The 22208-nt window shown below is 41.3% G+C and overlaps 1 protein-coding gene across 1 annotated transcript in view; it reads left to right on the forward strand.

The window, feature by feature from the left end:
* The window catches only part of LOC117497650 (wings apart-like protein homolog), a gene marked incomplete at its 3' end in the record, with an annotated part of 31777 nt that extends 10201 nt beyond the window's left edge, over window positions 1-21576 (forward strand). Inside the window, 14 exon segments of the mRNA XM_034149648.1 lie at window positions 445-842; window positions 2976-3109; window positions 10700-10786; window positions 11811-11978; window positions 12146-12282; window positions 13296-13407; window positions 13622-13867; window positions 15381-15492; window positions 15713-15810; window positions 16085-16161; window positions 19411-19544; window positions 20651-20766; window positions 20849-21010; window positions 21345-21576. Coding sequence (XP_034005539.1) covers window positions 445-842; window positions 2976-3109; window positions 10700-10786; window positions 11811-11978; window positions 12146-12282; window positions 13296-13407; window positions 13622-13867; window positions 15381-15492; window positions 15713-15810; window positions 16085-16161; window positions 19411-19544; window positions 20651-20766; window positions 20849-21010; window positions 21345-21576 — 2213 coding nt within the window.
* Window positions 21577-22208: the final 632 nt, after the last annotated feature.

Below are 22208 nucleotides of genomic sequence, written 5' to 3' on the forward strand. Positions count from 1 at the left end.
GACGTGAAGTCATGTGACTGTGCTGTAGTTCCTTTATAGCCCAACATTAGCCACCTTTAGCTTAGCGGTGGTGACGTGAAGTCATGTGACCGTGCTGTAGTTCCTTTATAGCCCAACATTAGCCTCCTTTAGCTTAGCGGTGGTGACGTGAAGTCATGTGACCGTGCTGTAGTTCCTTTATAGCCCAACATTAGCTTTTTACTTCAGAAATCATAAAGTGTTGATATGTGGAGATGATCCTGCTGAACAACACATCGAAGTATAATAAATGTTTGTTTGACACAGAGTTTATTTTCTGACATAATACAAAATCACATGGGGACTCCTATTGGACCAGGGAGATGCTGCCTTCAGGGTCAACTCGGAAATACAACATCCCTTCAGCACTGGATTTCTTTGTCTTCTTCCTGAGTTGTAAACAATGTGTTTCTATCCTCGCTTCAGGTTCAAACCAACGCAGACAAAGTCAAAGAAGGACAGTAAGCTGGAGAGTTTCGGTTTCGAAGACGCAGCAGAGGGCCATCAGGAGGAGAACAACAGCGCCGAAAACAGCTACAAGATCCAGTACTTCGGCTTCGACGATATGAGCAACAGCGACGGAGAAGAAGACGACGACGAGGACGACAGCGGAGCGAAAGCGAGGAGAAGAGCGAAGAAGGAAGCCGCCGCTAAGCGAGCCCCGATGGAGCCGATGGAGGAAACGCCAACGGAAGAACCTCCGGATCCCTTCGAGGCTCTGGAGAGGCTGGAGGCCCTCGAGAGGACGGAGAGACTCGAGAGGCTGGACAGACCGAGCAAGGAGACCAAGAAGAACGCCGAGAAGGAGAGCAGGATACGAACAGGTACTACTACTTTTATCGATAGCGCTTATCGATCCGGTCTTTTAACGGTACTCCTATCGGTTCTTTGAGAGAAAAAAATAAGGTAAACTAACTAAAGAAATTGTGAACAAAACTAACATTGCTTTTTATTTAAAGGGGACCTATCATGCAAAATGCACTTGTGTACGTCTTTTCTACATGAATATGTGTCCCCGGTGTTCCAGGGAACTCACCAAGTGTCAGAAAACACAACCCTCTCTATTTTCCTCCATACCCAAATCTCTAAAAAAGGGGCTGCAACGGATCTGATAAAAACTGATCCAGATTTGAACACTGTCCTGACGTCAGGACGGTGGCGCTACGGCTATTGGGCCAACTCCACCAATCAGGAGGAGACAGCCACGGCCATTGCCGTTCGAAAGCGCTGGAGACGCTGTAGTACATATGCCAGGCCTGTAGGTGGTGCTGTTCTCACTGAATCTGCCCAGAGCTAGAAATTGTCAAATTGAGCGAAATGAGGCATGGCCTGTTTGGTATTTTGAAGGGAAAAAAAGTATAAATATGCCTTATATAGGTATGGTCCTACACTATATTATTATAATATAGCATGATAGGTCCACTTTAAATTAAATAAATAATATTTCACATCAAAAGAAACAACAATGTTTTAACAAATGGTATTAAATAATCTGATGACAGAACTGTAAACAGGATAGCTGAAACTTTAACAAATTAAATAACTCCGTTCCCTCTAATCATTAACCCATGTTTGTATCATCGAGTTAGCTCCGTGTCGCTGCTAGCATACATAACACCTCACGTGGAAATGTTACTCGTGGATGGGGCTACAGCGCTACTAGAAAGACAGTCGAACCCGGTGCATTCCTCCGTCTGGATGTGGTGCACTTTTGCTAAATGTTTAGACAAATTGCTCGTGTTACCGCCCTGACATGCTAAACTCTTATTGTACTTTTGGTAACGAGCATTGTCCACATCGAGACGGGTAAAGTTTAACCACACCTCGGAGCGCGTTCTCTCCGCCATCCCCTCCGTGTGTGTGTTGCTGCATGTAGCAGAGTGTGTGTGTAAACTGCCCTGCCCCCTCGCACACAGACGGGAGAGAGAGATCTCTCGCCTGGATTGGAAAGATTGAAAATACTAAAAATAATCATAGATGCATTTTGCTGTCTTTTTGCATATTAGAAACGGAGTTGGCGACACTAAAACTGCAATATAATGTTTGTGTAGCAATAATACACATGAGATATATTTGACATGTCTCCAGTACCGATAAAAAGACCGATAACGTCGGAGCTTAACGGTACCACGGTCTTTAATAATTCAGCCCCGGGGCTCGGTACCCATCCCTACCAAGAACCTTACTTTAGGTAAATTGTCACCATATGTCAAGTTCATTTGAACAACTTTAAACCATTACAAAAAATTGTTATGGGGAAAAATAAAGATTCCAACATAAAAATAACAGTTCCTACAATTTCCGAAAAACGTTAAAAAGTTCCCTGAAGGCGTTATAATGACAAACGATCCCAAAAGAATGAGTTGGTATAACAAAAATAATGTAACTTGTTGAAAACAACGACTTTCTTTGTTATTATGGCCTCGTATTGAAACACAATGAGACATTTTCAATGACAACCTTCTGTAAATAATGTAGTATGTAAAAAATAATGCTTTGTTATAGCAAAATAATAACAAGTAAGTATCTAAAACGATGTGTTGGTATCTCAAAATAAAAGATGTAGTACACAGGAAGTGGAGTTGTGTTTGTGTAACTGGTGACTGTAGAGATTAGCTCTGTGTCATGTTGATATGTACACACGCACACACACACACACACACACACACACACACACACACCATATCAGTCATACACAGCACTTCATTTTGACCCTCATAGCAGCAAACTGTCATCACACACACACACACACACACACACACACACACAACCGCCGTTTCTAAATTCACCAGTAAGGTATTTACTGACCTATTTTATGTCGTAGAATAAAATCTCTTCAGCTTGTGTCCACCACCGACCTTATTTCGGACTATCAACCTAAAACACATGACACAGACGTGCAGTAAAGATTCTCCTCTCATTTCTGTGTGTGTGTGTGTGTGTTTTTTTGTCTGCAGAGGTCCTTGATTTCTCGGAGGACGGCCTCAGGATGGTGGCCCGGGCGCCTCGGCCCCCCCGCCGGCCTCCAACAGGGAAAACAGCCGAGAAGAACCCAGACTCCTTCAGGAGGATCTTCAGCGCACACAAGAAGGTCAGACACACACACACACACACAGACACACACACACACACACACACGCTTGCTTACTTAGGGGACACACTGAGGCTCACACTGCCTGAAGTCTTTGAAATATCAGAGAACCTGAATCTGTTCTTGAGTTTTTGGGCCAGGAAGTGAAGAAATAATTAATATAAAAGGCAGTAATTATTGCTGCTGCTGCAATTATTTTCATTCCATTATCTTCTATGGTTTGCTCTATAAAACAGTAATAATAATACAAATAATTATTTATATAATAATGTATTTTATTTTATCATACTGAAGCTAGTGTTGCAACCCCAGCTCTGTGTAAGAAATGACTTCTTGTTTAATTTAATAAAATGCTGAACAGGAGAGTCTTCAGGTGTTTGAAACCTCGTTATCTTTCAGAAAGAGATCTGCATGCACCTCCACCTCCACACAGCATGACTCACTGAGTGTGTGTGTGTGTGTGTGTGTGGGGGTGGGTGTGTACAGCAGAGGAGGTTTGCTCTGGTTTTCCCTGGATTGATTTCATAAGAGCTGGAGTCTTTTTATAGCAGAGATCAATGTAATCGCTTCACAGAAATGCGTCTCTTTAATAACTCGTGGAAAGTATTCATCACGTGAACCGTCAGCTGTTTCCTCCTGCGTGTTATTCTCTGCTCCTGCCATCAGAGCGACACTTTCATGAGATTTCAGTCTTTGGCTGTGAATTGGATTGAATAATGCAGCCTCTTTTGGTGTATATCTGAGACCTGTAATATACTGATGAAAGACAGTATAATAGCGGACCTTTAACTCACTTCAATAACGACAATAACTAAGAATACATTTACTATAAACAATAACAGCAAGAAAATAACTATTAAATAATATAAATATATTGTATTACCATGTCCTAAATACTTGGGTATTCTTACTCTTGCACTTTTCTTGCATTTTATGTATTTGCACATGTGCTATGTTTGTAATTCTCATTTTCTTAATGTTTTACGTGAGGGACTGCGGATGGAAAGTAGCTCAAAGCTAAATCCGGCATATTCATACTTGGCATATTTCATGTTTTAAGTGTTCATTAATGTGCAATGTCCCTGCCAAATAAACAAATACAATAAGGTATTTATTTCTCCCTCATGCTGCTTTGCTAGCGCTGTGATTAGCATATTGCTTTGGCCACCAGTGCAAAACATCCATAACATTGACCCTCTCCAGAGTTCCTGTAGGAAATCCTGGCACAGACACACATACCCAAGAAACTGTCATTTGTGAGGGGGATGCTTAGCATAACGTTAGCTAAGGTGAAGCTAGGGCTATTGGAGTAAAAGGGAAAAGCATTCATGCAAACTTGTGGCACTTTCCAGAGCACGGTTTAGAAGATTTCGCCCAGAAACAAAGGGGGGGTTTGCAACAAAACGTACCTTAAAATCAGACGCTGTTCCATCCATTTATCAATAGCTGCCCACTTCTCCTAGTACGAGACTCCTGGTACTAGGATGGGTTAAAAGCAGAGAACACATGCCACTGTGTGTGCTGTGTGCTCTGCATGTGAGACCATTAAAGAGAGTTTCATCCCTATCTCTCTATCTCTCTATCTCTCTATCTCTCTATCTATCTATCTGTCTGTCTATCTCTTTATCTCTCTATCTCTCTATCTCTCTATCTATCTATCTATCTACCTATCTCTCTATCTATCTATCTGTCTGTCTATCTCTCTATCTCTCTATCTCTCTATCTATCTATCTATCTATCTATCTATCTATCTATCTATCTATCTATCTATCTATATCTATCTATCTATCTATCTATCTATCTATCTGTCTGTCTATCTCTTTATCTCTCTATCTCTCTATCTCTCTATCTATCTATCTATCTATCTATCTATCTATCTGTCTGTCTATCTCTCTATCTCTCTCTCTGTCTATCTGTCTATCTGTCTGTCTATCTATCTATCTATCTATCTATCTATCTATCTATCTATCTATCTATCTATCTATCTATCTATCTATCTATCTATCTATCTATCTATCTATCTATCTATCTATCTATCTATCTATCTATCTATCTATCTATCTATCTATCTATCTATCTATCTATCTATCTATCTATCTATCTCTATCTATCTATCTATCTGTCTGTCTGTCTATCTCTCTTATCTCTCTATCTCTTCTATCTCTCTGTCTATCTAGTCTATCTGTCTGTCTTCTCTATCTATCTATCTATCTATCTATCTATCTAGTCTATCTGTCTGTCTATCTATCTATCTATCTATCTATCTATCTATCTATCTATCTATCTATCTATCTATCTATCTATCTATCTATCTATCTATCTATCTATCTATCTATCTATCTATCTATCTATCTATCTTATCTATCTATCTATCTATCTATCTATCTATCTATCTATCTATCTATCTATCTATCTATCTATCTATCTATCTATCTATCTATCTATCTATCTATCTATCTATCTATCTTATCTATCTATCTATCTATCTATCTATCTATCCATCCAACTAACAGAGAAAAGCACTTTATACATATTGATTTAAGTGACCGTGACCAATGAGAAGTCAGTTTGTTTTCTCACCCCGCGATGCCAAAACAGCACGTGTGTTTTCTTTAAGATCTCGCCCACCTTCCTCTTGTCCTGCCATCATATCTCCCATGGTGCTTAGCGGCAGTCTATGGGGGAGGGGGGGGGGGGGTCCGTCTGTGTCATTCACTTTCCTGCAGGAGGCTTTTTAATTCACTTTCACTGTGTTGATGTTCCAGCGCTGAGAAGCTCATCCCCAAAACGCCTCTTTTGTCTCTGCTGATTAACCCTGTGGTGCACACACACACACACACACACACACACACACACACACACACACACACACACACACACACACACACACACACACACACACACACACACACACACACACACACACACACACACACACACACACACACACACGCTTGTTGCCCTCCCTTCTTTTGTTTCTCATCATGGCAACCACCAGCCACAGGTTTGGCAAAAATATAGAAAGAGGACAGGAGACGAGCCAGGATTAGTGTGTGTGTGGGGGGGAGGGAGTGTGTGTGTGTGTGTGGGGGGGGAGTGTGTGTGTGTGTGTCCTGCTGTTTGATCAGTGCTGGCCGACTCCTCAGTTTAATAAGCATCCAGTTCTTCTGTTTTTGTCTTTCTCCTCTCTGCGTGTTTTCTATCTATAACCCCATTTCAGTTTTCATCCCAGCTCCTTTTATTCTTGTCAAGTTCATTCAAATATCTGTAAACACTGTGAACGTCGTAAAAATAAATAATAAACAGCAACTTTCTTTGTTTTAAACCTTTGAGTCTCTGAAGACGGGACATTTGTCTAATAAAAGAACAAATAAAGGTCGTTTTTAAAAGCCCAAAAGTACAGAATATTTAACTTTCAATCTACTTTTTGCCTAATCTCTTTAGGTTTGTGTTTCGCATGCAGTGTGGAATTAGTATGTCAAAAAAGGTCGTAAATAAATAATAAAAGTACATTTTGCTTGCTTGCTTACTTGCTTACTTCCTTACTTGCTTACTTGCTTACTTGCTTACTTACTTGCTTGCTTACTTACTTGCTTTCTTACTTGCTTGCTTTCTTACTTACTTACTTGCTTACTTTCTTGCTTACTTGCTTGCTTACTTGCTTGCTTGCTTACTTGCTTGCTTACTTGCTTGCTTGCTTACTTACTTGCTTGCTTACTTACTTGCTTTCTTGCTTACTTGCTTACTTACTTGCTTACTTGCTTACTTGCTTACTTGCTTACTTACTTACTTACTTACTTGCTTACTTACTTGCTTGCTTACTTACTTGCTTGCTTGCTTACTTGCTTACTTACTTGCTTACTTGCTTACTTGCTTACTTACTTACTTACTTGCTTGCTTACTTACTTGCTTACTTACTTGCTTGCTTACTTACTTGCTTACTTACTTACTTACTTCCCCCACGCTCTGTACGTGGGTATGGACCAGGCATCAATTAAACGCCTGCAGCTAGTGCAGAATGCAGCTGCACGTCTACTCACTGGCCACAAAAAGCATGACCACATCACCCCAATTCTGGCCTCACTGCACTGGCTTCCAGTTCGGTTCAGAATTGATTTAAAAATCCTTTTATTTGTTTTTAAAGCACTTAATGGGCTGGCTCCGGCCTATATAGCTGAACTCCTCCAGCGCTACACCCCAGCCAGAGCTTTAAGGTCTGCTGACCAGCTGCTGCTGGTAGTGCCCAAGACCAGGCTTAAAAACCAGAGGGCACCGAGCCTTCGCAGCAGCTGGCCCTAGGCTCTGGAACACTCTGCCCCTCCATGTGAGGTCGGCCCAGACCCTAGGGGATTTTAAATCTACACTAAAAACACACTTCTTCTCTCTGGCCTTCTAGTCAGAGCGGAGCACGACTCCTGACTTTTCCTTGTGTTTTATTTTTATTTTTTATATATATCTGTTGTAATTTATTGTCTTTTATTGTGATTGTAGTAATGTGTTTTTATTACATGTACAGCACTTTGGCTCGACCAAAAATCGCTTTTAAATGTGCTTTATAAATAAAACTTGATTTGATTTACTTGCTTACTTACTTGCTTACTTGCTTACTTGCTTACTTGCTTACTTGCTTACTTGCTTGCTTACTTACTTGCTTACTTGCTTGCTTACTTGCTTGCTTACTTGCTTTCTTACTTACTTTCTTACTTACTTGCTTACTTGCTTACTTACTTGCTTTCTTGCTTACTTGCTTGCTTACTTGCTTTCTTACTTGCTTTCTTGCTTACTTGCTTGCTTACTTGCTTTCTTACTTGCTTTCTTACTTACTTGCTTTCTTACTTACTTGCTTACTTGCTTTCTTGCTTACTTGCTTGCTTACTTGCTTACTTGCTTGCTTTCTTGCTTACTTACTTGCTTACTTGCTTACTTACTTGCTTTCTTACTTACTTGCTTACTTACTTACTGACTTGCTTACTTGCTTACTTTCTTGCTTACTTGCTTGCTTACTTACTTGCTTACTTACTTTCTTGCTTACTTGCTTGCTTACTTGCTTTCTTACTTACTTACTTCCCCCACGCTCTGTATGTGGGTATGGACCAGGCCTCAATTAAACGCCTGCAGCTAGTCCAGAACGCAGCTGCACGTTTGCTGACTGGCCACAAAAAGCATGACCACATCACCCCAATTCTGGCCTCACTACACTGGCTTCCAGTTCGGTTCAGAATTGATTTTAAAATCCTTTTATTTGTTTTTAAAGCACTTAATGGGCTGGCTCCGGCCTATATAGCTGAACTCCTCCAGCGCTACACCCCAGCCAGAGCTTTAAGGTCTGCTGACCAGCTGCTGCTGGTAGTGCCCAAGACCAGGCTTAAAACCCGAGGGCACCGAGCCTTCGCAGCATCTGGCCCTAGGCTCTGGAACACTGTGCCCCTCCATGTGAGGTCGGCCCAGACCCTAGGGGTTTTTAAATCTACACTAACAACACACTTCTTCTCTCTGGCCTTCTAGTCAGAGCGGAGCACGACTCCTGACTTTTCCTTGTGTTTTATTTTTATTTTTTATATATATCTGTTGTAATTTATTGTCTTTTATTGTGATTGTAGTAATGTGTTTTTATTACATGTACAGCACTTTGGCTCGACCAAAAATCGCTTTTAAATGTGCTTTATAAATAAAACTTGATTTGATTTACTTGCTTACTTACTTGCTTACTTGCTTGCTTGCTTACTTGCTTGCTTACTTACTTGCTTACTTGCTTGCTTACTTGCTTGCTTACTTGCTTTCTTACTTACTTGCTTACTTACTTGCTTACTTACTTACTTACTTGCTTTCTTGCTTGCTTGCTTGCTTACTTGCTTTCTTACTTACTTACTTCCCCCACGCTCTGTATGTGGGTATGGACCAGGCCTCAATTAAACTCCTGCAGCTAGTCCAGAACGCAGCTGCACATTTGCTGACTGGCCACAAAAAGCATGACCACATCACCCCAATTCTGGCCTCACTACACTGGCTTCCAGTTTGGTTCAGAATTGATTTTAAAATCCTTTTATTTGTTTTTAAAGCACTTAATGGGCTGGCTCCGGCCTATATAGCTGAACTCCTCCAGTGCTACACCCCAGCCAGAGCTTTAAGGTCTGCTGACCAGCTGCTGCTGGTAGTGCCCAAGACCAGGCTTAAAACCCGAGGGCACCGAGCCTTCTCAGCAGCTGGCCCGAGGCTCTGGAACACTCTGCCCCTCCATGTGAGGTCGGCCCAGACCCTAGGGGTTTTTAAATCTACACTAAAAACACACTTCTTCTCTCTGGCCTTCTAGTCAGAGCGGAGCACGACTCCTGACTTTTCCTTGTGTTTTATTTTTATTTTTTATATATATCTGTTGTAATTTATTGTCTTTTATTGTGATTGTAGTAATGTGTTTTTATTACATGTACAGCACTTTGGCTCGACCAAAAATTGCTTTTAAATGTGCTTTATAAATAAAACTTGATTTGATTTACTTGCTTACTTACTTGCTTACTTGCTTACTTGCTTACTTGCTTACTTGCTTGCTTGCTTACTTACTTGCTTACTTGCTTACTTGCTTACTTGCTTACTTACTTACTTGCTTGCTTGCTTGCTTGCTTGCTTACTTGCTTACCTGCTTACTTGCTTACTTGCTTGCTTGCTTGCTTGCTTACTTGCTTGCTTACTTACTTGCTTACTTGCTTACTTACTTGCTTACTTGCTTGCTTGCTTACTTGCTTGCTTACTTGCTTTCTTACTTACTTTCTTACTTACTTGCTTACTTGCTTGCTTTCTTACTTACTTGCTTACTTGCTTGCTTGCTTGCTTACTTGCTTGCTTACTTGCTTTCTTGCTTACTTGCTTGCTTACTTACTTGCTTTCTTGCTTACTTGCTTGCTTACTTACTTACTTGCTTGCTTACTTACTTACTTGCTTTCTTGCTTACTTGCTTGCTTACTTGCTTGCTTACTTACTTACTTGCTTACTTGCTTACTTGCTTACTTGCTTACTTGCTTACTTGCTTGCTTTCTAACTTACTTTCTTACTTACTTTCTTACTTTCTTGCTTGCTTACTTGCTTACTTGCTTACTTGCTTACTTACTTTCTTACTTACTTACTTACTTTCTTACTTACTTTCTTACTTTCTTGCTTACTTGCTTACTTACTTGCTTACTTGCTTACTTGCTTACTTTCTTACTTACTTTCTTACTTGCTTACTTTCTTACTTTCTTGCTTACTTACTTGCTTACTTACTTGCTTACTTGCTTACTTACTTACTTGCTTACTTACTTACTTGCTTACTTGCTTACTTACTTGCTTTCTTACTTACTTTCTTGCTTGCTTACTTACTTGCTTACTTACTTACTTGCTTAAAAAAAGGTCGTAAATAAATAATAAAAGTTAATTTTCCCCCTGGGATCAAGGAGCCTTTTTAGCTCTAATAAAAAAAAGTATAATTTGTATAGTACTTAAACAGCACTAAGGACTCTTTACATAGTGACACAGCAACACACAACTGTAAGAACAACAACATAATGTCTTTGTGTCCTGTCTCTGATGTTAAACATGTGTTTTCTGTGTTTCCTTCAGTCTCCCACTAAAGCTGTGTATAACGCGCGGCACTGGGCGGTGGAAAGTGAAGAAGAGGCTCCGCAGACCTTCGTCTCTTCGGCTCCTGTGAGTTCACATATTCATCTCTGTCGTAATTATATCATATATTTAGAATGTATGCTCCTTTCCACCATGCACTATAAAAAAAACAAAAAAACAACCAGTATAAGTGTACATGTTTTGATTTAAAATAACTGCCATGTGTGGAATAAATAAATAAATAATGTCATATATTGATATCAGGGTTTCTCTAGAGAGATATAGCATGAGGGCAACACCGTGTCACTGGTCTTGGTATAATGTATATTTATTAGGGCTGTCAAGTTAACGTGTTAATGCAAATTTCTCTTAACGCCACTAATTATTTTATTGTGCGATTAACGCATGTGTACTTGTCCTCGGCCCGCCCCGTAGTTTAAGAGCCCAAAGGCTTGACGTTGTTGTTGTTGTTGTTAGTTGGATGGTGGGAGATTCTAGCGAGAGATATGGATACAAGAAAAGGTGTTTTAAACAGCAAGCCAAGCACCCAGCTGATGCTGACAGCCCCGCTCCTGCCGCTCGCTTGCGGCAGACCACGCTTGAAAGTTTGCCGGGGAGACGCCTGGACAACAACAGCGATAGCTAAATGGGGGGCTACAGCTTAACATTGTGGAGGACGAGGGGCTGCGTTAGATCATTCGGATCGCATCCAACGTGTCGACTGCACAGCGCATTATTTCAAAAATATTCCTCTAAGGTGCATTTAGAACATTTGCGATTAACTATTTTAATCGACTGACAGCCCTAATATTTATTCATACCGGCCTCTCTTATGTACGTTCTGATTTCATTTGATGTGTGTTGTGTCATGCAGTTTAATATAGATAACATAAATAATTGAATTAATTAATATTTAATTATATATATATTTTTTTCCTTCACATAAAAAACCTGTTTTGTGGTTTAAGGCGTGTTTCTTTGTCTTGTTTTTTGTTTACTGAATGTCCATGTTTGGAAAAACTAAGTCATTAAATGAAAAATAAAAATAAATAATAATATCCTCCTCTCCCTCCTCCCCCCCTCCTCCTCCTTCCCCCCTCCTCCTCTCCAGGCTCCAGCATCAGGAGGATCCAGTAAGGATTCATCAGCGGCTCATAAGGACGACGGTCTCTTTAAAGCTCCTCCCCCTCCCCCTAAAGTCACTAAATGTGTGACCCTCCCCACGGATCTGTACCAGGACACCGTCACTGCACTCAAGTGCCGCAAAGAGCACAAAGAGGTACACGAAAGCACTTCCATTTCACTATAATCAAGCATTTCATCAGTCCAAAACACATTCCAACGAATCACATATGAAAAACATTAATTTCTTATTTTAAAGTTACTTAGCATTGAAGATGAGAGAGCAGGTATCATCAGATCTCTTGAACCGCCTCTGTGTTGCAGCTTTACACCGTGGTGCAGCACGTGAAGCACTTCAACGACGTGGTGGAGTTCGGGGAAAATCAGGAGTTCACGGACGACTTTGAGTACCTGGCGACGGGTCTGAAGAGCGGACAGCCGCTCAACACGCGCTGCCTCAGGTGAGCACGTTCATTATTATTATGTAAATATATCTAATGTGTACATATGTTTTATTTTATTTTATTTTTGAACACTTTATTTTTGAAAGTTTACATTATAAAGAATAATCACACAGAATGCAACTGAGCAGTCAAATACATACTGGAGATGCAACAGATCAAATACACCCCCCACCCCGGGTAAATCGCCAGAAGCGCCGACACCTCCTCATCACTCCACCGCTCCCATTCTTTATGCCATAAGTTAGTCTCTCTCCATTGGTGCGCGGGGCTAATGCTAATGCTAATAATGCTAATGCGAGCAAATAAAATGGCGGCTTCACAAAACTTTTCAGACTTTTACGGGGCGTGGTTTGTAATTCGCCCCGCCAATCAGAAATTGGAACTTTTTCCTCCCCATGAAAGTACCACCTCTCTAGCAGGGACTGAAAAGGACTCCTGCATATAGCCTGATTGTAATTCATTTCTTATTTTAAAGTTACTTAACTGAATATAATTCGATTTTTATCTTTAATTGTATTAATCTCTAATCTTGTGTGAACGCTGCAGACAGACATGTGCACATTCATGGTTTCTTTGAATAAACAAAAGGATGAAACTCATGAGCATGACTTACAACACATGATCATATAATATAGATTATGTAAACACTCCCATCACGTCTTCCTCGCTGCCATCCGTGGCATTTGATACGCAGCATTCCTTGAACCCTTTTATGATGCTCTCTCTCTCTCGTAACTTCGCCTCTCTTGTTTATTAACTCGCCTACTTTTGATCCAGTTGGTCTCTGTGTCTCTCCATCTCTCTCTCTCTCCACCTGTTGCTGTGAACTGTTTCCGTACTTTAAAACTCGTTTGGCGCGATCTGTTACATCGAAAAGTCTAGACCCCGAATATCAGACGACCCTCTTTTTCAGATTTCTTCTAGAAAAAATCATATATTCGCGTCAATGCGGTATTCTCTTATTCTCTCCACTCTGTGCTGATGCTGTGTGTGTGTGTGTGTGTGTGCAGTGTGATCAGCCTGGCGACGCGCTGTGCGATGCCGAGCTTCAGGATGCATCTGAGGGCCAGAGGGAAGGTGGCTCAGGTCTTCAAAACGCTCAACGACGCCCCCCAACACTCGGTGAGGATCAGACACACACACCTGCTGAACTCCCATCTCTCTTCCTTATACTAAGATCTGATCTTGCACATTTCAGAACACTATAAACACTTTTAAAGCCTTTCTTTAATTCAGACTGAACATATAACATGCACTCTATTGGAAGGGACTATTGTAACTATAATTAAAGTCCTCCCTCCCCCCCCCCCCCCCCCCCCCCCTCTCCTGTGAGCAGAACCTGGCTCTGTGCACGGCCACGCTGATGTACATCCTGAGTCGGGACCGTCTGAACATGGACCTGGATCGATCCTGTCTGGACCTGATGATCCGGCTGCTGGAGATGGACCACGACCAGGGGCCCGGCGCCGTGTCCGACCCCGACGCCCAGTTCAGCGCCAGAGAGATCGCCAAGATAAAGGAGAAGATCCGGAAGCTGTGTGACACCGTGCACAACAAACACCTGGACCTGCAGAACATCACGGTACGAAACCCTGCACACAACAACCTCTGATGTTATCGTGTTCTGTCAGCAGCTCTTCATGGTTTTGCACAATTTAAATGTCTCCTATTATGCTATTTTTAGGCATTATTATACGTCTCAGATATATAAAAAACATGTCTGTTGCCCCTTTCACACCAACGCGGTTCCAGGGCCGGTTCGGAGCTAGAGCCTGATAAGCACCGGGTTTTCCTGTTCACGCCGCAGCGGAGCGGAGCCGGCTCTTTTCCCCGAAAACCGGTTCTTACCAAGCTCGAAAAAATTGTCGGCCTAGAATAGCGCTGTGCAAGTAATCGTATTTTAATCTCGATTACGATTTTGGCTTGCAACGATTATGAAAACAACGTAATTGAAATAAAACGATTCTTATTTTTATTAAAAAAAAAATATTTCATAATTTTTTTTGGGTTTTTTAGTTTAATTATACTTAAAGTTCAGGGTAATCAACTGTTAAAAACATACTGTTCCAATTTTTTTTTTTCAATAGATGGATGTTTTCAAAGTAAATGGATAATCGTTTTTTAATAATAGTGATATCAATTATTGACCAAAATAATCGTGATTATGATTTTTGCCATAATCGCACAGCCCTAGTCTAAAAGCAAGAACTGCATACGTCACGCTTACGTCGGAGGCGGGGGCGGGGGCGGGATCACCCTCCTGAACAACAACTACAATGCTGCCTTTCCGCCAGCTTCAACGTGATCTGTAGAAATAACATTGAGAATCAGTTTTAATGTTATACCTGAAGTAATTAATGCTGCAAAGGTCGGTATTTTGAGCTTGGCGCATGCAGAGGCTAACAACAGCTAGCTCTAACGCCATCGAATAGGACGTATGCTTACCTTCTTTCTCCTACGTAATCGTCGTTGTTGATTGTGAAGAACATTTGAAAGTCGCTTGTGACGAATGGAAAGTTCGTGGTGAAGTCGTCCGATTATTTCCATTTGGTTTCGACAAAGCAAAATGAGCAGCGCTTCAATACAATCGGCCATTGTTGTTGATGTGAGGGGTTTCCACGCAGTTTGGCTTTATGAAGCAGTCCCGTAAACGGTTACGTCATGACGCAAACGATGACGCAATGACGCAGCACCACTCGGGCTCTGGGCGGTGTGAACAAAACGGGGCCTGTAAAGAAAAACCGGTTCCGACCCAGAGCTAGACCGGGAGCTGCGTCGGTGTGAAAGCGGCACGAGAAGTGTTTTGCTCAAAATACCAAACAGATCATTCTAGCCTCATCCCCTCTATTTCAGCCTGTTACTAAAGTGCTGATTCTGGGTCAGTAGGGGGGGAGCTAATGCCTGCTCAGAACTCTCCCAGCAGAAACTCAGCTAAATGCTGCCGTGATTAAACGCCATATCATGTTCCAAACCACATCAAGCATTATTTCTGAAACAGTATGGAGCTCAAATGCTTTTTCTCTTTATATATATTTATATATAAAACAAGTCGATATTGAATCTGACTTGTTTTTGTCCCTCCTCTCTCCCTGTAGACGGGTCACTTGGCGATGGAGACGTTACTGTCTCTGACGTCCAAGCGAGCGGGGGACTGGTTCAAAGAGGAGCTCCGGCTGCTGGGAGGACTGGACCACATCGTGGATAAAGGTACTCCACAGAGAGGCTAGTGATTATATAGAGCAGGGGGGTCAAACTCAGTGTCATCGCCGGCCACATCAGCATTATGGTTGCACTCAAAGGGCCGGTTGTAACTTTAAGACTTTATAAATATACATATATAAATATATAATATATCTAAAATAATGTATTATATCACATGATTATGATAGAGATGTGTTCTGACCCTGTTGTTGCTCCTCCTCTGCAGTGGGGGACTGTGTGGAGAACCTGAACCAGGAGGATGAGAAGGAGAAGATGGTGTCGTCTCTGTGGGGAGCCGAGCGTTGCTTACGGGTGTTAGAGAGCGTACGTACAACAGTTTGTATGATGTTACACTTTAAGATGAGGGTTACTGTTGCAGGGTTTTATTACAAACTCCAGGAAGGCTTCAATCTATATTTATTTATATAGCACATTTAAAACAACCTCAGTTGACCAAAGTGCTGTCCAGGGAACAAATATAGACTTGATATATATATATATATATATACTATTATAACGTTATATATATATATATATATATATATATATATAACGTTATAATAGTAGCTTTCAGGTAAAGTGTGTGTCTTTTTTTCAGGTTACGGACCACAACCCAGAGAACCAGAGCTACCTGATCGCCTACAAAGACTCATCACTCATCATCTCCTCTGCAAAGTGAGCACACACACACAGAGACACGCACACACACGCATGTGCACACACAGACACGCACAGACACACACACGTGTACACACACACACACAGGCACGCACACACACACGCACACACACAGAGACACACGCGCACACACGCACACACACACACACACACACAGACACACACACATACACACTCGCGCGCGCACACACATACGCGTACACAGACACACACACGCACACACACACACACACACACACAGACACAGACACACGCAGACAGACACACGCACACACACACAGACACACGCACACACAGACACACACACACACACACACAGACACACGCACACACAGACACACAGACACACACATTTTGCCAATAAACCTAATGGGTTGAATCAATGTTGGACACACTTCCTCTGTGTCGTCAATTGGACTTCGTTCTATAGCTAAGACTTTGTGTATCAACACATCAATTACATTTTCGTGGATATTTGATCATGAAAACGTAGAAATATAACAAAAAAAAACGATTTGTTTCAGTTTAAAATGTAAACCTTGATTTCTGCAGCTGTACTGTGTAGACTGTGTCTTTATAAATGTGGGTGTGTGTCTTTATAAATGTGTGGGTGTGGGTGGGTGTGGGGGTGTGTGTGTCTCAGTATGTCTGGTGCTTATTGTGTGTATTAATCTCATTATCAGGGTTTTGTTGTTTGATTTCCTGCTGGTGACATGCTGTCAGTCACAGCTCTGACCTCTGACCCCGTCTCCTTCCCTCTCTGCCCTCCAGTGTTTCTGACACATGACGGTGCTTTTGTTCAAACCTCATCAGATACCGGCAGTTTTAATACAAATGCACCATAATCTATATCTTTTTATATTCTAATCATCTGAAGTGATGCAATAAATAGGCATGTTTTTGACTCTCGAAAATATATATACTATTGTTTTGTGATTAAAACTATTTTCTTTGGTCAGGTGACAGCTTGTTTTATCAAGATAATAGTTATATTTAGAATAACTTAAAACACACATCTGATGGTAATTCTGACACCACATGAAAGCAGCTTTACACCTACTTTTATAAAAATCAGGCCCGTGGTTTTTCGTCGTCCTGGAGACAAATTTAGCCCAAAACACAAAACATGACGACCTAGTTTGAGGTAATCACATCATTTAGTTGCTCTTGTTTTATATTAAATATATATATATTCCAAAATATAAATATCGGGCGTCATGAACACAGAATCAGAGAAACGACCGGAGCCTCAACCCCCGAACAAAGAGAGGCTGTTTCAGTCTGAAGTTCAGCTGCCTGTTAACTCGATTAACACACGCACGCACACACACACACACACACACGCACGCACACACACATGTCACTTGTTAGACGCTTTTATCCAAAGCGACTAACATACTCAATACTGTGGACAATCCCCACAGGAGCAATTTGGGGTGAAGTGTCTCAGGGACACAACGACATGCTGACTGCAGTGGGGTTTGAACCTGCTATCCCCTGATTCAAAGTTCAGCACACTAAGTTCAGCGCACTATCCCACTGAGCCACAGCCTCCACACACACCCTTCTCTCTTCTGTTTCCGCTGTCCTTATTTTTTCAACCCAAAATCACCCCGAGTCTTTCAGCTGTCTGCAGAGCTAATTCAATAATCTCACACACACACACACACACACACACACACACACACACACACACACACACACACACACACACACACACACACACACACACACACACACACACACACACACACACACACACACACACAGAGACAAGTCCTTTTTATTATTGACTACAAGCAGGAGTGGGAACCGGTCTTGACGGACTCAATCATATCTTAAGGTGTAATTCTGGTTTATTGCAGCTTTTGACTTATTTAAATATTTAAGTTTTTTATCTGCAAATAACTAAAATTATCTCATGAACTCCAACAAAAGAAAAGTTGCTTTATTGACTGTTGCACACAAACTATAGTTCATTAAAAGAAAATGACACCTTTCAGCGTTCATACAGAGGAAAATATTACATTTGAACTTTAATCTTTTTAAGATTAGCCGAATTTCACTCTTAAAACCTGTAAATGTGTCTTTTCTGTTTTACCTCCTCTCTTACTTTGCCTTCATTTATGTACAACAAAAAACTCTTATTTTCTTTCTCTGTCTTCTGTCCTCTCTCTCTCTCTGGTTTCTGCTCTGTCATTAGATTTAATTCAGTTATAGACATCAGGCGGCTGACCTCCTGCTCTCTCTCTCTCTCTCTCTCTCTCTCTGTGTGTGTGTGTGTGTGTTTGAGAGTGTGTGTCTGAATGTGTGTGTGTCTTTGAGTGTGTGTCTGAATGTGTGTGAATGCTGCTCTGTTGTGTGAGATCCAGATGCGACAGCTGGCTCAGAGTCCAGTGTGTTTGTGATAAACCAGTAACTAGGGTTAAATCACTTTAGTTTGAGACCGATGGAAAGAAGTAGTTGTGTACATTTATTGACAAAATATACATCCAAGTACACATTTGAATTAATATTATTATTATTATTTATATATTTTTTATTTATAACTTATACAAACGTATTCACACTTTTGCCCTGTCACAATTTTTACAATTATCCTTTTGCTCAATCTTCAATCCAAAGTATATACATAAAAAAACATGAAAGACGAGAACAAATAAATAATAACAATAATATATATATATTTACAGTTTCTCATATTTTTTTTGAATTTATTCTGTGTGTATACATGGATCCTGAGATTGAAGCTCAAGCCGCTGACCAGTGATTATTAAAAATGTTAAAGGTGGGGTAGGTAAGTTTGAGAAACCGGCTCGAGATACACTTGTTATATTCCATGGAATGCTCTTAACATCCCGATAGCAATGAATATCTGAAGTGCTTTGACAAAAAATCCATAAATAAATATCATCTGTGGAAGCTGTAGTACTGTAAAAAGCACGACCAATCATCTGAGCCGGCCCGGCTAAAGTAACTGGATGGCCTACCTGCCTGTCAGCCTTCCATCTGTGCACAAACTTATCTCGTGCCCTCATTGGTCATGTGCGCGTTCGTGTGTGTCGGAGGAGGGGCTCTGTAAGGAAGTGGCAGATTTTCTCCGGTTGTGTATTTTCAAATTCTAGCGATCTCGAGCCGGTTTCTCAAACTTACCTACCCCACCTTTAAGTATTCAAAAAGTCAGAATTTTTAGATTTTGTCTAACGAGACAAATGACTAATGTCTGTTGTCCCTCCTGTGTGTCAGGTTGCTGCGGAGGTGTGAGGCGATGATCCAGCGCTACAGCAGAGAGCTGAACTCAGACGGAGCCGTGGGGAAAGCTGTGGAGGATTGCATGAGAGCCATCATCGGAGTACTGGTCAACCTCACACAGGACAACGGTGAGGACACACACACACACACACACACACACACACACACACACACACACACACACACACACACACACACACACACACACACACACACACACACGGTCATACTGTTGGTGCTCAGAGTTACTAACACTGCAACAAATCTGCTTAAGAACATTTCCCAAGCTTAGCAAAGACGTGACAGCCAGTAAATAGAGATAAACATTAGCAAATAAGAATCACACAATGAGTTTTGTTAAAGTGTGTTAACCCGTGAGTGTGTGTTAACCCGTGAGTGTGTGTTTTGATTTGTGTTAACCCGTGTGTGTGTTAACCCGTGAGTGTGTGTTTTGATTTGTGTTAACCCGTGTGTGTGTGTTTTGATGTGTGTTAACCCGTGAGTGTGTGTTTTGATGTGTGTTAACCCGTGAGTGTGTGTTTTGATGTGTGTTAACCTGTGAGTGTGTGTTTTGATGTGCGTTAACCTGTGAGTGTGTGTTAACCCGTGAGTGTGTGTTTTGATGTGTGTTAACCTGTGAGTGTGTGTTTTGATGTGCGTTAACCTGTGAGTGTGTGTTAACCCGTGAGTGTGTGTTTTGATGTGTGTTAACCTGTGAGTGTGTGTTTTGATGTGCGTTAACCTGTGAGTGTGTGTTTTGATGTGTGTTAACCCGTGAGTGTGTGTTTTGATGTGTGTTAACCCGTGAGTGTGTGTTTTGATGTGTGTTAACCCGTGTGTGTGTTAACCCGTGAGTGTGTGTTTTGATGTGTGTTAACCTGTGAGTGTGTGTTTTGATGTGCGTTAACCTGTGAGTGTGTGTTAACCCGTGAGTGTGTGTTTTGATGTGTGTTAACCTGTGAGTGTGTGTTTTGATGTGCGTTAACCTGTGAGTGTGTGTTAACCCGTGAGTGTGTGTTTTGATGTGTGTTAACCTGTGAGTGTGTGTTTTGATGTGCGTTAACCTGTGAGTGTGTGTTTTGATGTGTGTTAACCCGTGAGTGTGTGTTTTGATGTGTGTTAACCGGTGAGTGTGTGTTTTGATGTGTGTTAACCCGTGAGTGTGTGTTAACCCGTGAGTGTGTGTTTTGATGTGTGTTAACCCGTGAGTGTGTGTTTTGATGTGTGTGTGCAGAGTGGGGCAGCACGAAGACCGGAGAGCAGGAGGATTTAATCCTGACGGCGCTGAACTGTGTCCTCAAAGTGCCTCAGTATCTTCCTCAGGAGCAGAGGTTCGACATCCGAGTGCTGGTGAGGAACACACACGCACACGCGCACACACACACACACACAGTCATAATGAAGTGTTGAACTGTGTTCTGTTCATTTTCAGGGTCTGGGTCTGCTGATTAATCTGGTGGAATACAGTGCGAGGAACAAGTACTTCCTGATGGAGATGGAGATGGAGGGTCCCTGCGACGCCACCGTCCTCATCAACCCGCTCCAGGAATTAGCCAGCACCGGGACGCTCAGCGCCATCGCAGCGCTGGTACAGGTATGCACCTCCATTTATTTTATTTATTTTATTTATTTTATTTGTTTGTTTGTAGCCTTTATTTATCCAGGTTAAAAATCCCATTGAGATCAACGATCTCTTTTACAAGGGAGACCTGCGGTACATTGAGTTACACATATAAAAACAAACAGAAAACAAAAAGGACATCACAACATAATTACAGGGGTATACATTAGCATCTATTTATTTTATTTATTTTATTTTATTTTATTTTATTTTATTTTATTTATTTTATTTATTTTATTTATTTTATTTATTTTATTTTATTTATTTTATTTATTTTATTTATTTTATTTATCCTCCTCTTCCTCAGCTCTTCCTCCAGAGGGAGCGAGCAGCCATCAAGGCCGAGGCGCAGACTGATGACCTCATCAAGGAGGCGCCGAAGCCCCCGCTGGATAAGAGCGGCGAGTGGCAGGAGACGGGAGGGGAGATCCAGTGGGTTTCCAACGACAACGTGAACGAGAACTCAAAGGAGAAACAGGAGGAGGAGAAGAAGAAGAAGGAGAAAGACGAGGAGGACCACGAGCTGGACCTCAACAAAGGTGAGAGGTCAAAGTAATGATATGTTTCATTCACTTAAAGTGACATCAACCACTTTACGTTTACTTAAAAGAAACAAGCAGGACATAAAAGGGAACTCATAATAATCCTTGATGTGGTTTGGAACAGGATGTGGAGTTTCATGACGGCAGCATTTAGCTGAGTTTCTGTCTTGAGATCAGTCACCAAAAACAACCAGAATTTTTGTTAATAGATCAAATTTAAGTCAGTATTTTATTTACTATTTCCACCACTTTTTGTTTTAAATCCAGGTACAATTCACATCTAAATTAAAGGTGACCTATCATGCTATCTTTAGGCAATAGCATAGGTCTCAGATATATATAAAAATATGAAAAACATGTCTATGAAGTGTTTTGCTCCAAATACCAAACAGATCACCCATTCTAGCCATGCCTCATATCCCTCTATTTCACTTCCTGTTTCAAACGTGCTGATTTGGGGTATAAAGCTTTAAAAAATAAAAAAGGAGGGGTCTGAGCTCATGCGGGACCCGGCAGCTACTGTCTAAACTAAATACTGCCGTGATGAAACGCCATATCATGGATTATCAAGGATTCTCTCTGAAACAGTATGGAGCTCAAAGGCTTTCTCTCTTGCCGGTTATACCACA

The sequence above is a fragment of the Trematomus bernacchii genome, unplaced genomic scaffold, assembly GCF_902827165.1.
Source record: "Trematomus bernacchii unplaced genomic scaffold, fTreBer1.1, whole genome shotgun sequence".
NCBI lineage: Eukaryota > Metazoa > Chordata > Actinopteri > Perciformes > Nototheniidae > Trematomus > Trematomus bernacchii.